Below are 16,764 nucleotides of genomic sequence, written 5' to 3'. Positions count from 1 at the left end.
TTAGAATCAAATAAAAGAAAACAAAAATGTCACTATGATAAAAACTCCTTAGATTTTGAGTTGTAAATAAGAGATCAAGTTTTATTATACAGTAATTGGTATAGGAGATAACGATAATATAATATCAAAAACAAAAAGTTCATAAGGATAGGTTATAAATTTTTTTTTTTTTTAATTCATTTCACTTTTGTACAATTTTTTCCGTATGGCCGTACATAAAATAAATACCGTCCAGAAGTATATATGTATATATATAAAAAAAATTTTGATGATAATAACAATACGATATTCCAAAATTCAAACAACATTTTTGTTTTGAATAATATAATGTTTTCCAATTTTATTATTTATTTTTACCATACAAAATAATTTCTATAATTTTTAAATTTTCAAATATATAATTTCCAGAAGATAATTTCAATGACTAGAAAACAATTTCAATACAATTTTTCAGACATATTCATTTTAACTTTATTACTTTACGTTGTTTTTCAAAAAGAGGGAGATGCAGTATCCATGTAACATTTTACCAATGCCTACATTGTGTTACAGTGTTCTTAAAGAAATACAAAAGTACCGGCTGTTAAACTCAAGTGGCCAACCAAAATGTGATCACGCCTCCGAGCCCAACTTATGGGATATATCCTGAGTACGCACACATACAATGCATGCATAAGCAACTTATCTCGCGCTCTCGCTGCTAACAGTCAAGTACATTTGTGAGCATATACATTGATGTATACATAACGGTCGCTGCTAATGCAAGGATTAGCTTATCTATGAGTACAGCCTGGTCTTTAAAATCACTTTTCCAGACGCTAACTGAAATGTCGTATGCGCCCTCGAATTTTTTAATAGAACTTTCCAGAAAACTTAAAGCGAAGCGACTATCTCCGTGACCCACATTCCATTAAATGTCGATGCAAAGTCTCTTTTTTTTTGCTTTTTGGACTGATAGTATCACATCGTTTCCCACAATCGCAGCGTACTCGAGTTCAATCTGTTAAGCGACATGGAAAGTTACCGAGAACCATACGCCATCTGCTTCAAGGTCGACGTCGAAGCATCCTGCGGTCACAAGTTCGCCCATGCCGATACCTCTCAGGTGCTTAACTACTAGCTTCAGCTTCAAGCCCTCAAAACTTTTGAAAATGTCCTCTCTCATTAAACACAAGTCATATCCCAAATCAATAATTCCTATGAATGTCACTTCCTCAGCTTTCATCATTTTGTAAGTAAGTCCCTTCGCAGCTTTCACTTCCATCACGTTTGCAAGCTCTATCTTAATGGAAATAGTTGCTTTATTCCCATCTCAATTTTTAGAGATGTGTCCTTTCTTGTTGCACTAGTATTATATCACTTCGCCTTTGCAATCCTAAGCAATATGGACTTCGCTGTTAAGCTTGAAGCATTTTGTTAAAAATGTCTTTATTTCCCTAACCCTACATCTTTTCGTAAATGAAAACTTCATCTTTAAGTTCCCTAATGGGAACCTTGCTATATGGGGTGCCATCTACAAAGTACGATACTAGACTTTCCTCATCAAGATTTATCGGCTTGCTGGATACTAGATTCGTCGGAAAGTACGTAACAGGCAGAAGGAAGCGTTTCCGACCCCATAAAGTATATATATTCTTAAACAGGATCACTAGCCGAGTCGATCTAGCCCTGTCCGTCTGTCTGTCTGTCCGGATGAACGCTGAGATCTCAGAAACTATAAGAGCTAGGCTATTGAGATTTGGCATGCAGATTCCTGAGTTTCTTACGCAGCGCAAGTTTGATTCAGCAATGTGCCACGCCCACTCTAACGCCCACAAACCGCCCAAAACTGTGGCTCCTACAGTTTTGATGCTAGAAGAAAAATGTTAACTGAAATGTATTAGTCTCGTCAATGACTATCGATTGACCCGCAACAGTAAATATTTATTTACCTACACGTAAATTTTCTGTTGTAGCGTGCCGAATACATAAATTTAATATAGTTTATTTATTTTATCGAATGTAATATCATTTTTCGTCACAATTGTTGATATCAGAAATTTTTGTTAAGGGCGTGTTCGCCACTACTTTTTACCTCGTTAAGAGGTGTTTTTGTTTGATATCAGAAGTTAATATTGCACAAGAGTTTAAGTACCCCAATATGATGACTAAGTGGTAGAACAAATAGATCAAGTTTCCTATTTCGATTAGCTTCATGCAAGTAAGGGACCCTAAAACCATAACAGATTTTCCGTTTGAAAAAATCTAATAGGAATATTTATCATCAAATTGGTTTTTTTCTTGCTTATTCCAATAACTATGAAATATTTCGTATAAGGAGTATTTAGTAAACGAGTTGCACTTTTTATCGCTTAATATCTTCCAAACGGTAATTTTTAGGGCAAATTGTGTTTTAGATCAAAGGTTGAGGAATCTTAAGGGCTATATGATTTGAAATCTAAAAAGATATCGTTCGACTCAGTTTTGACAAAATAGTCAAAAAGTGGTTTTAAGAAATAACTTTTTGTCATAACTCGAAATCTGTTATATTCAGACAACTTTACTATATGAAAAGTATTTAGCAAATTAAATTATCTTTTCAGAGATATACAGCACATGTATGTAGCATTAGTTGTTTAGATACTATAAGCATTTTAAATCAGGCATTTTTTTTTTTTGGATTTTCCGCTACACTAGATGTTTTTTCCAAAAGTCGTAGAACAAACGGTTTCTAATTCAAGCTACTTTATACACCCATAGGGTTTCCAAAACCCTAAAACTAAGAAGGGATGCATACAAAACCACAAACAAAGGGACAAACATTTTCATTATGGGAAGAAGACGAAAATCTTGTTATACCCTTGCAGAGGGTATATTGATTTCAGTCAGAAGCTTGCAACGCAGTGAAGGAGACGTTTCCGACCCCAAAAAGTATATATATTCTTGATCAGCATGACTAGACGAGTCGATCTAGCCATGTCCGTCTGTCCGTCCGTTTCTACGCAAACTAGTCTCTCAGTTTTAAAGCTATCGGGCTAAAACTTTCCCAAAAGTCTTATATCTTTTGCAGTTAGTATATAAGTCGGAACCAGCCGGATCGGACAACTATATCATATAGCTCCCATAGGAATAATCGGACAAAAAAATTTAAAAAAATTATATCTTTGGTGTTTTTTAGCATATAACCTCCTAAGCTTGGAAATAACATTTTTTAATTAGTTTTGAACTTCGAATTAAATTTTATCGAAATCGGACGACTATATCATATAGCTGCCATAGGAACGATCGAAAAATTGGTAGGAAAGTAATATGAAACAAATTATAGCTTCGGTGTTTTTCAACATATAACCTCCAACGCTTGGAAATAACATTTTTTAATTAGTTCTGAATTTCGAATTTAATTTTATCAAAATCGGACGACTATATCATATAACTGCCATAGGAACGATCGGAAAATTGGTAGGAAAATAATATGAAACAAATTATAGCTTCGGTGTTTTTTGACTTATTATCTTATACTATTGGGAATATCATTTTTTGTGTTTTTAAATTTAATAATTATAGCTGCAAGGGTATATAAGCTTCGGCTTGCCGAAGCTAACTTTCTTTCTTGTTTTTTGAATTACTTTTGAACGGGATATCGGATTTCACCAAATGAGGCGTCATTCGACGCGTGTTCTCAGTAAGAATAAAACTAGCTAAACAGCCGGCGGCTTTTATCCCCACCGTACCCACCAGCAGCTCCCGTATCCCCACCAGCAGCTCCAATTTTCTAAATTTTTACTTTTACACTTTCACCGCTTTTTCTCCCAAACAAATCTATATTTTGAAAGTCTTGGTATGCAATCTTCTTAGATCGGACCATAATGGCAGATTATCAATTCTGCGGCTATATAGTAGTTGTCTTCGCACGCTCTCTTGCGCGCATCGCCACTACACGTACTACCGTCCACAGTGATATCGACTGACTTGCTTAAATTTATAAGGCGTAATTTCTGTTACAAAGAGGGTGATGGATATAGATCACTTTAATGAAAAGAGATAGGAACTGGTTTGCGTTTTTGGCTTTGAGATTGTAGAAATCTGAACAGTGTGTCCCTATATGAAACTAAATAGGCTGCTGTAAATACCTAAATGTATCCATATCATACAGTAATTTGATCGTCCTCGCGTCGTTTGATTTGCTTGTGCTTGAACCAGATCTTAACAAATACTGCCACTCATTCGTCATCGTCGTTATCGTCGTAGCTCTCGTCTTTTCCTCCTTTGGCGCGTCTTTCTGCTCGTCGTTCTCTTTGTCTGGATAGGAATAGTTAGGGTGATTCCCGCAATATATATTTAAAATATCTATAAACTGACCTTTCGAGGAAAAGATGTTTTATTTTATATTCGTCTGATTCACATCTATTTACTACAACAAAATCAAAGGGCTGGGGGTCATGTACCGAGGACAAGGGATGAACTCCCTAGCGCTGGTGCAAAGCTTAATGAGATAGCTGGGCGGTAGTATGTGCTATATTAAATTATTTGTTATGCAGGAGAATGTTATAAGGTCTCGGCATAAGGACCGAGTCTTGCGGGCAATTCCGTGTCACCTACGGAGAAATCTGGAAGAAATAAAAAAATACCATAAAGAATATGAAATTATTAAGTTTAATAATTGTTTCCTTTTTTTAGTTATGCGCAGTATTCACATTTCAAAATACACTCAGAGGCAGATTATTATAAGCTTGAAATAGACGGATATGAAGGCAACGCTGGAGACTCTTTAAATGACCCTTGGTATGGATCAAATAACAGTCCATTTTCGACGTACAATAAGGATAATGATCGGAGCTCGCTGAACTGCGCTAGCATGTTAAAGGTATGTTTACCATTTGTATATACATATATATCAAAAAAAAAATACTTCATTGCGACGTAAACCGACAGAATTTTCTTTTTTGTTTGTCCAGGCGTGACACCATTTAAGTTTCGTAAACTAAGCTTTTCCAAGTTAAAGTTGCCACTTTACCAGCTCTGGTATTTGTGATACGATTAATTGAAGAAAATCACTAAATTGTTGGGGACGTATAACTTCAAGACGTTTCAATCAATCTACTTTAATACGCCTTTCACAATTAAATTTTTGTAGTTAAATAACTATTTTTATAGTTATCCAAATAAAATATGTTTCGTGAATTTTTTATAGTAAATATACACTTACAAGATTTTTTAATTTATTAATTAAATTCACTGTAGCATGGAAATTTATTAGCCTAATAAAAAAAGATTATTTTCAACGTGCCCTTTTAAAAAGTTACTTCAAGCTAGCTTGGAGGTAGGTTGAAGTCTTTAGAAAATATTCATATGTTTTAAGTTAAGACTTAATTCTTCAGAGTTCGGCCTGGGATTCTAGGTGTACGAGACTCTAGACCCAGTTATGAATTATAAACAACACATTGTTGTTGTGCGAGAGGGATGGAGGCTTAAAGCAAGTCTGCTTTTGCATTAACCCACCCAGCCTATAGCGCCACCTAGTGCAACCTAAGTCCTTTATCTATAGCGTCACTTAACCTACAGCGCCAACTAGCCTATAGCGCTAACTATCCTATAGCGCCCCTAGCGACTTGGTGGCTTATTAGCGAAAACAGCTTATTTGCTGCATGTGGTGTGAAATGAAAATGAAAATATTTCAAAAGCACTTTGTGAGGAGTTGAATAACTCCCCACAAATCTAAGCAGCAGCAGCAACAGTTGGCCGTCCGCTTACCAGATACGCGGCGAAGAAGAGAGTTTGGAGACCAATGTGGGAAAATAAGAGAGTTTGGAGACCAAAGATGGAGAATAAGAGAGTTCAGGGGCCAAGGATGGAGTATGAGAGAGTTTGGAGAGCAAGGAGCGGAGAACGAGAGAGTGGAGACTTGGCGGGCAGAGCAAGAGTGCCGTGTGCAAAAGGGGATATCGGAACTCCACCGGACTTTGAACTCTGCAGTGAAAAACGTGAAGAACACACAATCTTCTGAGCCAGCCGCACGAATCTTGTAGCGAGCAGACCAATAAAATCAGTTCGTTACAACTTAAAAAAGTTTCTTACGAAATTTTTAAGACACTGACCACCTTTGTACTTCGAGGGATGGAATTTATAGAATTTTTTCTATAACCCTAAAAAGTAACGGATCAGAAACTTAACATATGTTTGACTAAATTTGAGTAAGTTTAGGGCCATAAGTGCCTGTGCTTTTTAAACCAAGTTATAAGCGAACTGTTTCAGAGGGTGATGATTGAACACTAGGTTATGTAAATAATAAACCAGCTTTTGATTTTCCGTCAAAAAAGTACTCCATAAAGAAAACTGGAAATAAAAGGTACTTATTAAAATAACGTTGTATGATGTTAAGGTTGCTCCAGATATATTTTTACAGAGAGTTATATGATTTTGTAACTCGGAGTCCCGTTTATACTTTTAGTTAATTTCTTTTAAATTTTTGTGAATAGAGGTGAACAGTTTACTTAAATGTGCATGTCCATTGACTTGAGATATGATGAGTACCTAAATGCAAATCTGCAGGAGGGCATCTTATCAATTAATTGTCGTGCATATTAATAAAATTGAGATATTTTTATTCAAAACATTAAATATCGCGCTTTCCCAAAATTCCACACGTTAGGATCTAAAACTAAGTATGCAGAAATGCATAACATAATTTAATGCCCATAGGCCTGCACCGAAAACAATGTTAAACAGTGGTTCTCTTCTTGAAAAATATAAAAAAATACAAATTAAATAACTGTAATTCGAAGACTTTTCTTGAAAAGTCCATTATTAAAAGTATTTAATAATCAAAAATAAATAAGTCTTAAATATCCATTGCCAAAGCGAAAGGCACAGTGAGATCGTATATTAGAATTCGATTGGTTCCTCTTGTTCTAAAGAGTTTGCGGTGTCATTGTCATTCTTCATTGTGTCGAAGAATTCATTTGTATAATTACAAAATGAAACCTTAAAACATTTTTAAGAACAAATTCTAACCAAATTCAAACCAAAGAGATACGCAACAGATATATTTAAGACTTTAATATTTTCCGTCAGCAAGTAAAAATTATTTATAACATTTTATTAAGAGTCTTATAAGAACAGTTATTTAGACTAATATTATCCCGACAAAAAATAGATATTATACCCGTTACTCGTAGACTAAAAGGGTATACTAGATTCGTCGGAAAGTATGAAACAGGCAGAAGGAAGCGTTTCCGACCCCATAAAATCTTTAAGTTCTTGGTCAGGATCACTAACCGAGTCGATCTAGCCATGTCCGTCTGTCCGTATGAACGCTGAGATCTAGGAAACTATAAGAGCTAGGCTATTGGGATTTGGCATGCAGATTCCTGAGCTTCTTTCGCAGCGCAAGTTTGTTTTTAGGAGGGTGCCACGCCCACTCTAATGCCCACAAACCGCCAAAAACTCTGGCTCCTACAGATTTAATGCTAGAACAAGAATTTTAACTGAAATGTATTGTTCTCGTCAATACCTATCGATTAATCCAAAAATAAGTTTGCCTTTTCCTTTAACTTTTCCTTTACTGGCTACTTGTACAATTCAACAACTTATCTTACGTACTAAAATTTACAAAATAATTGACTAACCTATGCTTAAGAATTGATTTACTTGAGAAGTAGTCCAATTGCATATCGATTGGAAGTGCGTTAGACTCATATAAGGCCCCATAGAGGGGCTAATTTTGGGAATAATTTGTCCGCCGCAGCTCGAGAAAAAAGGGATCAATATTCCGAAGTTGTCCAGACGGAGCGTGAAAACCAACTTTCGAGAGTATTTTTGGGCAGTCGATACTACCATCCACCAAATCAGAGATGAAGCAAATGGCGAGGATACTTCTACGATGCTCAAGGGATGGTAGGTGAACAAGCCTACATTGCTGGTGGTAGGTGGTAGGGTGGTAGGGTCTAAAAATCTTAGCGGCAACAAAGCGAATTTCAAAAACTGTTTCTGTAGACGTTCAATTCTGTTTCCATGAGTGGTAGTGAAGGGATTCCAAATAAGAGACGCATATTCTAGTTTAGATCGGACAAATGCAAAATAAAGCCCAAGTCTGGTGTAGGGATCCGTGAATAGTGATGCGTTCCGTTTCACAAATCCAAACATAGCATAGGCCCTAAGCGTGATGTAATCTAAGTGTGCTGCAAACTTAAATTTCGAGTCAAACAACACTCCTAGACCCAAGGATTCCTGCCGCAGTTGTAGAGGTTGATCATTGATATTATAGGATTTGACGAAATTGTATACGGATTTACTGTAAGTGACATAGAAGCACTTGCTTATGTTAAGAGGAAGCGAATTTCGGCTACACCAAGAGCTTAAGGAATCTAAGTCATGTTGAACCAATTGTGAGTCCGTCGCTAATTTAATAGACTTAACTGGCGAAATGCCATTCCTCTGGGAAAGCGGATCGCTATAGTCTTGGGATCATCAGCGGTTTGTTGGGAATGGTCTTGACAGCCACTACAAGAATAATAATGCAGTCATTTTAGCCTGTTGCATTTTGCAGAACATTTTAAATGAGCACAACAGCGCTATAAATAAAACTTGGCAACAGGCTGCAAGTGACCTACGCGAACAACCAAATCGGACTAATATGTCTGCAGATTTTAGCCATCCTGCAGAAAAAATAAGGGAAGCTATTTCCCAATATTGTCTAAATGGTAAAAAATAAAGTTCATTATTTATTAATCTGTTTGTTTTTTATTAATTATTATTTTGGTCTATTTATTCAAAATTTTTGGGAATTCGTTTTTTTTTAAAAGCTCCAAAATATCCGATTGGAATTTAGCTTGGCTGTCTGCCATTCTCGACAATATTTCTGTCTACGCTCGCTGCTCCTCCAGCCTTTCTCGAGCTATCTCCACAAGCTCCGACTTGTGGTCCACCTTTGCGCGCTTAGCAGTGCTGCCTGAGCGTTGACTGCCGCTGCAGATAGAAGCTTCCCTGTCATCTGGGTCTACATCCAAGAGCTCCGCAAAATATACCCTAGTATCTGCAAAAAATACATTTTATTAGATCATTTTAAACCAAAGATATAAGTTTGGGGACATACTCTCGCCTTCCATTTTCAAAAGTTTCCCGTCATCATTGTTTACGTTTTCGTAATGAATGTTTCACTTTCCACTGTCAAGAAGAAGAGTTTAGGGTTTCCACCCAAAATTATCGCCTAACTATCGCATAAAATAGTCCGTCAAATTTGGATGGGGAACTAACTGGGAAATTTTCGGAACGGCAAAACCTTATGGACCATCCGTTCAACGGATGGTAGATGGTGGATGGATCTCTGTGGGAAGACCCTATAACATTTTATGTAAGTTATTGAATATATTATTGACTTGTATTAAGCCCATACTGAAAATATCATCGATGAAAAGATGATGTACAAGGGTGGTCAAAAGTATTTTCACAAAAAAAAAGTTAAATATATTCATAATTTGAACTTACATCTTGTTAACTTTGGCATCAATGGAAAGGTAATTTAAATGCCGTTTGAATGATACAATACATTTCTTAACACATTCAGTACTTATTGAAAAGGACGAATTTGTGTGAAAATGTCCTTTTTGAACTTTTTTCCTCGACTTGAAAACTTAAATTTTTTTATGCAAAAAGTTTTTTCAAACAAAAATAATAGTAACTGCAAAAAAAATTTTTCAAAAATCATTTTGCTTATATTTTTTATGATTTTTTGAAAATGCTTAGAAACATGCATTTTAGGCATATTTTTCTCTTTTTCATACAAATTTTTTCCGACAGTGTCACCTTTAAAAAACAATAAAAAATATAAGCAAAATGATTTTTGAAAAATTCATTTGCAGTTACTTTTATTTTTGTTTGAAGAAACTTTTTGCATAAAAAAATTTAAGTTTTCAAGTCGAGGAAAAAAGTTCAAAAAGGACATTTTCACACAAATTCGTCCTTTTCAATAAGTACTGAATGTGTTAAGAAATGTATTGCATCATTCAAACGGCATTTAAATTACCTTTCCATTGATGCCAAAGTTAACAAGATGTAAGTTCAAATTATGAATATATTTAACTTTTTTTTTGTGAAAATACTTTTGACCACCCTTGTATGTTGCTTGGCAGTGAAGAGTAATGCTCCGGATCCTGAGACCAAACGAGGGATGATAGATTAAAGTCTCCTATCACACAGATATGTTGATGGTCCTGCAGATTATTGTAGATGTCGGTAATGATTTCCAGATGAGCCTTGTAAAGTTTATAAGAACCATTCGGTGATATTTATGACACCACAATTTGCGTTTCCAATTCTCCAATTATCGACACCGCAACTTGATCAAGACTAGCAGCGCAAATTGCAGCGAACAGCAACAATTACACCACCCCCTCTAGAACAGTGGGTTTTCGTGCTATCTCTGTCTTTGCGGAACACATGGTACAAATTGGAGTTGAAGAATTCACTTGAGTAAAAGTTTATGTTGAGCCAAGTTTCAACTAAAACAATAACATCAAACTCGCATTGGGATGTGGCAAGATATATTTGCTCCCCCTTTGTCCGCATTCCGGAAATGTTTTGAAAATAAATTTTTAGTAGGGCCGTACTCACAATAGCATTCGCATTTAAGGCATTGTTTATGGGGAAGACAACAAATATGCCACCCTTATAGTTATAATTAATAACGTTCGAATAGGTTATATTAATATGTATAGCGTTTATTCGGAGCGGCAGACGGACTGTGTAAAAGCTCGGCTCCAAGAACTTCATATAGACATTTGCAGGCTTACAAAGTAGTTGCTGAATAGATAAGCGACAGCTTTAGTGGTATAAGAAAGAAGGCGCCAAAGATAAGCAGAGAGCGCTGCAGGTGCCGTCGTACAGCTATGCGCGCATGACAAGGCGCTGGCGATCTGCTCCGAACACACTCCCCCCGTTGGAAGAGGTAAGGTTCCAACAATCTCGGAATCTATGGGCAGAACGGCTAGTTTTCGACGGCTCTCTTGATCAGACCCGTAGCTGTACGGACCATAGCTACTCGGATGACTCTGTCCCCGCCGGGTATGACTTCCTGGATGCACCCAAGCTGCCATCTCAAGGGTGGAACGTTGTCCTCCTTCAGCAAAACTATGCTTCCAACCTTGATGTTAGACGATTCGACGCGCCACTTGCTCCTCTCTTGAAGTAGGTACAAATACTCGCTGCTCCACCTTTTCCAGAAATGTTTTTGCTTCTGGGTCACCCGCTGCCATCTGCTGAGGCGGCCTTCGCGAAGATGAGTAATGTCAGGTTCAGGAAACGTAGTGTAGCTGGAACCCTTAAGGAAATGCGCCGGTGTTAGCACCTCAAGGCTTTCAGCATTTTCTGAAATTGGACTGAGTGCACGAGAGTTAAGGATAGCAGAAATCTCATATGCAAGAGTTCTTAATTCATCGATGGCTTAGATAGATGCACCGACGACTCTGTAGAAGTGAAATTTAGCTGACTTCACAGCAGCCTCCCATAAATCACCGAAGTGCGGGGCACGCGGAGGGACGAACTTCCAATCGATCCCATCAGCTAAACAGACGGAAGATATCGATGCTGTGTGCTGCTCGCTCAAAAAGAGCTCTTTCAGCTCGGAAAGCTCGCTCTTTGCACCGACAAAGTTTGTAGCATTGTCGCTCCAAATGGTACGCGGACTGCCTCTAAGGCTGATGAATCTCCTCAGCACTGCGATGAAAGAATCCGTCCTGAGATCCTGGACCCCTTTTTTAAATGAGCAGCCTTTGAGGAAAAGCAGACAAAGACGGCGATATAGCACTTGTGGGGTGCCTTATTTCTGGCCTCTGCCTTATGATGGAATGGCCCACAATAATCCACCCCTGTGGTATGAAAAGCTGGATTGGGCTGCACTCTATTTGCTGGCTTGGTTTCATAAGTCACCGTGTTCAATTTAAAAACACTCAACTCTTCCGTGGAGCTCTATCTCCAAACGATGCACTGCAAAAAATCATCAGGGTACGAAACACGCACGCAACGGTACATCTTGCAGATATCTCCACAAAGGGCAACTTTAAAAAATCGAAAGCAAAACAGTATATTGAAGATTTTTTGTTGAATTGTTGGTCCTGCCAAAAGTAAGTCGTTCAGAGAGCTACCAGAAGTTGTTTTAGCAGATCCATCAAAAACGACACGAAGCTTCGTACTCGTGCTCTCCTGCTTATGTACGCAATAATAGATATACTCCCTCAAAAATGCTGAATACTGAGCTTTCAGGGCTGGGTTTCTATCTAAATTAGCTTCCAAACTCTTGAAACGACGACGAGCCAAGCAACAAGACTCACCTAGAGATTTGAATCCGGAAGTGGACAAGAGATGAACAGAGTATTGGCCGTTTTCAAGTCTAGTGCAATTTTCAGTGAAAAGTTGTTCACATCGCAAGTCTTCCGGCAATAAAGATGGTTTAGACGAAGTGAAGTCCTCAATTTCCCAAAATTGTTTTACTATGGCGGCAAGTGTGTCATCGGAATGATCAGCTGGGTCCTTGATGCTGGCTTGAAAACCCGATTTATGAGTTGGCATGTTCGATGATAACCCTCCAGAGACTATCCAACCAAGTTTGGTGTTCTAAAGAGTTGGGAAAGCCCTACCCAAAAGTAATTTGTCCCATAGAAAATATTTCGAAAAACAACACAGCGCCGAGTAAAAAGTCAATTCGTTGTGATTGATTGAAATGAAGATCAGCAAGCGAAATGTTTTGCGGTATCCTCCATGATTTTTCATATATGTTGAAATGGGGCTGATAATCAGTAATACTATGAGTCAAAACCGCTGTGAATGCCGCACGATAGCTTGCATCACGTGATTGCACAAGAACATTGACAGTCTTATCAGAGATCATGGAAGATTCTCCAATCCCTGAAATCGAGGTTTGCGATCTTCTATGATTCAAGTTTAGTTGGCTAGCTAAGCGAGAGGTTATGAAGTTTAGCTGGGACGCCGAATCTAAAATTGCTCGGCAAGGCATAAATGCTCCAATTCTATTTCTAACGTAGATAATAGCAGTTGGAAGCAACACGTAGTCGATCGGCAAAATATTTAAGGTTTTGGGTGGAGGGCTTAGCAAATGATGATCAGGATGCGATGATGTATGCGAACATGATACTAATGCTGATGAAGAAGATGGTAAGGGCTGAGAGCTCGAGGATGAATCGCATGATGGAGATGAAAATGAGGTGGATGTTGGTAATAATGGTTCATGTGTAATAATGAATGGTGCTTCATGCGACAATATTTGCAGTGAGTCGACTTGCTTTGCTGCAAACTATGCCCCTTGCGCAAACAGTTGACGCAAAGGTGCAACTTCTTTGCTTCCCTATATCGAAGATTCGGACTCAAATTTAAAAATCGAGAACACTTTGACAAATAATGATCCCGTGCATCGCAAAATAAACATATCAAATGATTTGAGTTAGTAGCAGAAGCAATAAGTGTGATTTGGTTATATTTGTGCAAGTTTTTTCCCACCTGCTGGCCTGGTGTTTGATCCAAGTTTTCCATCATCCTGCACCTCTTTTCCAAAAACGACTCCATAGCATCCCAGGTAGACAGCTCAGTGATTGACAAATCCTCTTCCCATTTTTGACGCGTCCTCTGATCCAGTTTCCGAGTGACGATGTGAGTTAAAAGTCCATCCAAAATTTGTTGCGTATTGGCCAGGGTTCGAATTGCTCGCAGATGCGAATTCATGCAATCACTCAGCTCCCGAAGATCCGTTCTCGACATCCTTTAAACCGAAAATTGACTGAACGTGTGCCCGAAAGTGTAAAACTTTATTATCAAATCGATTAACCAGCAAATTCATAGCCTTTTTATAATTAGCATTCGAGGGCTCAAGCGAGCGTATGGTTTCCAGAGCCACGCCGCCCAAACTCGAACGCAAATATCGTAATTTTTCAATGTCGCTTAGCTCATCATCATTTCCGATGACGGTAAAGAAAGTCGCAAGAAAATCCGGCCATTCAGAGTAGGATCCATGAAAACGAGCAATTTCCAAATTTGGCAGCCGAGGCTTCCTAGATCGAAAAGAAAGATCCGCATTATTAGTGATGTCAATAGATGTTGTATTTGCAGCGGTTGAAGCCGGCAATTGTGACTTGGGATGAGCCGCTAAGCCTCGGCTTAGTTTCGCCTTCACATCCATGAAAACCTCAGCAAATTCAATCTATGCAAAATTCAGTCTTTCCAACGATGTCTGCGCAGAATCAAATGCCTGGTTTAAGGAATTGACCCATTCCATTCGCGCCAGCAAATCAGCTTCGTCAAACTGATTAACCGCATCAGCGTTTAAATAGCATTTCATCGAGCTCATTTGCCGCAAAATAGATTGGGCTTTGACTCGGTAGTAGTCGACGTCACTTGTGGTTTCATTTTGAGCCCGAACCGAGTTTTCCGTATCAGACATTTTTCAATGTCAAGAAAAAAAATGAAAAAAATAAAAGGTCCGACCGCGTTAGAGGCACGAAACACCGAATACCTTTTACCGCAAAAATGTAAAGGTTAACAAGCGTCGCTGAGATGCAACGGAACCTTTAACTTGGTTTTTGTTGTTCTTGCCGATAAATTGCCTGCCTAGCAACAGCGGATATATGTAACTGGCAAACGAATGTATGTATGGCTATATGTACATATATATATGTAATATGCGCTATTAACAAAGATTAAATGCGATTCACTTTGTTAAGAATTATTTGCACAACACAGTTTCGGTGTTTTTTCACAGCGCAAAATGTACAAAAAATCAAACGGCCGGCTGTGCACTTTTATATGCACATATGTCTGTATGTTCGTGTGTTTGTGACCGAATGCACGATAACGACAGCGAAACAAAGCGTTTGTTTAAACTGTATTAAACAATCGCGAGACCGAGATGTAGACTCCGAAAAAAACTATATCACGTCGGGGTCACCAAATGTTTATGGGGAAGACAACAAATATGCCACCCTTATAGTTATAATTAATAACGCACGAATAGGTTATATTAAAATGTATAGCGTTTGTTCGGAGTGGCAAACGGACTTCAAGAACTTCATATAATTTTTTTAAATCAAATTTTAAAAGCTCCAGTTGTTGCTGTTTTGTGAGCATTAGACGAACGTAACACAAATCAGACAACGACAACTCCAGCTGACGATGTTGTTGGTTCAATTGTGATAATCGCACAACTCCGACGAGCGCGCTTAGAGCAAGAATCTTGATGAAATATAATGAGAGTTTCGTCGTGCGAAACAGACAACGACATCTCAATCTGATGTTGTTGTTGCTTTGATTGTGATGCATGCACATCCCCAAAGAGCGCGCTTAGAGGGAGAAGCGTGGTGGAATATGATGAGAGCGCCTCATCGATCAGCGTCTGGCGAATGTCGCGCAAAACAGACAACGACAATTCCAGCTGGCGTTGTTTTTTGTTTGACGGTGATGAGCGCACAACTCCGAAGAGCGCACTTAGAGCGGGAATCTTGATGAAATATGATGATAGCAGCTCTCCAGAGAGCGTTTGACAAACGTCGCGCGAAATAGACAACGACAAACCCAGCTGATGCCGTTGTTGTTGCTTTGATTGTGATAAGTGCACATCTCCGAAGAGCGCGTTTAGAGCGGGAATCTTAAAGGAATCTGGTGACAACGCCTCTCCAGTGAGCGTTTGATGAACGTTACACAGAACAAAAAAGAAAAAATCCAGCTGATGATGTTTTTGATTTGGGAGTGACGGGCGCCCAAAACTTAAGAGTGCACTGGGAGCGTCGTATGAGTGAGTAATGGTAGCAGCTAGCGATATCGAAAACAGCGGACGTTGACTTTGCGAATATGTAGCATGAAGATGAGGAAGAGGATCATAAAAATTTGCCGTAGTCAAATCGACACCAGAGGCGCCGATTATTGCGGGTTTTTTTGAGTCCGATGTATGCTGATTGTGCAAATCCAGAACGTTTCCATCAACAATCGGCCTATCCCTGTGGATGAATCGACTGACCTTGATTGGATTGGGCCAGAACGCATCACTAAACACAGTCTGAAAGTGGTGCTCAGGTATTCCTAATTTAAAATTGACGAATTCCAGTGTAGCAACATCTACACCATTTTTTGCCTAAGGGTTTGCAAATTGTGGTGGCGGTATCCGCACCTAGCTTATTTGCAACATATTTACACACAGATTTTACGTGCGCTCTGAATCTACCAATATGAAGGAATTTATTGCTCGGCACAACTTCGAGTAATTCACAACTAGGAACTTGACCAACTATTTGCCTCTTGTTCCTGTTATTCTTTGCATGGTTCCTGGCGGCAGTAGAAACTGGTGCGGGGGGTATCAGGTCTGCATGGTTGGTTTGACGACCAATTGAGGAAGCTGGAGCCAATGGTTTCACCACATTTTTACGCTGACTGACATTGCTATTGTCAGTGCTAGAATTGGGAAAAGCCTTCAGAAGAAGCCTTCAGAAAAGAAAACACGTCTGACTACAACGAATGCTAATCAGAGTCTGATTGCTTATACTTATACTTGGCTTGTACTTTCCGCACGTGAAGTTTAAATTGTGGTTACATTTCAAAAGCAAACAATGTCATTTATTGTTATTAATTGGGGTCGCATAGTTTTCGGCACATTTAAATACTTATTTATTTATTTATTTATTTATTTATTTGACAAATTAAGCTAAGCATACAATGACTAACTTAATTGCAATATTACCGAGCACTGGCTGCGGTGGCCTTCGACTGTGGTTGTGATTCATTGGTTCTATGTAT

At 38.4% G+C, this 16,764-nt stretch overlaps 2 protein-coding genes across 2 annotated transcripts in view; one reads left to right on the top strand and one right to left on the bottom strand.

Moving 5' to 3' along the window:
- LOC139355004 (techylectin-5B-like) overlaps nucleotides 1-4,918 on the top strand; it is a 249,180-nt gene extending 244,262 nt beyond the window's left edge. Inside the window, exon 3 of the mRNA XM_070999272.1 lies at nucleotides 4,657-4,918. Within this exon, the coding sequence (XP_070855373.1) occupies nucleotides 4,657-4,903 (247 nt within the window). The 3' untranslated portion in view covers nucleotides 4,904-4,918. The remainder of the gene's footprint in view (nucleotides 1-4,656) is intronic.
- LOC139355003 (uncharacterized) overlaps nucleotides 1-16,764 on the bottom strand; it is an 86,502-nt gene that overhangs the window by 10,768 nt on the left and 58,970 nt on the right. Inside the window, exons 4-5 of the mRNA XM_070999271.1 lie at nucleotides 4,339-4,586; nucleotides 4,110-4,278 (exon numbers count right to left, since the gene is read on the bottom strand). The gene's annotated coding sequence lies outside the window, so the exon portion shown is untranslated. The remainder of the gene's footprint in view (nucleotides 1-4,109; nucleotides 4,279-4,338; nucleotides 4,587-16,764) is intronic.

Source organism: Drosophila suzukii, unplaced genomic scaffold (assembly GCF_043229965.1).
Source record: "Drosophila suzukii unplaced genomic scaffold, CBGP_Dsuzu_IsoJpt1.0 scf_6, whole genome shotgun sequence".
Classification (NCBI taxonomy): Eukaryota; Metazoa; Arthropoda; class Insecta; order Diptera; family Drosophilidae; genus Drosophila; species Drosophila suzukii.
Note: the sequence above shows the minus strand (reverse complement) of the source record. Positions and strands in the feature narration are given on the sequence as shown.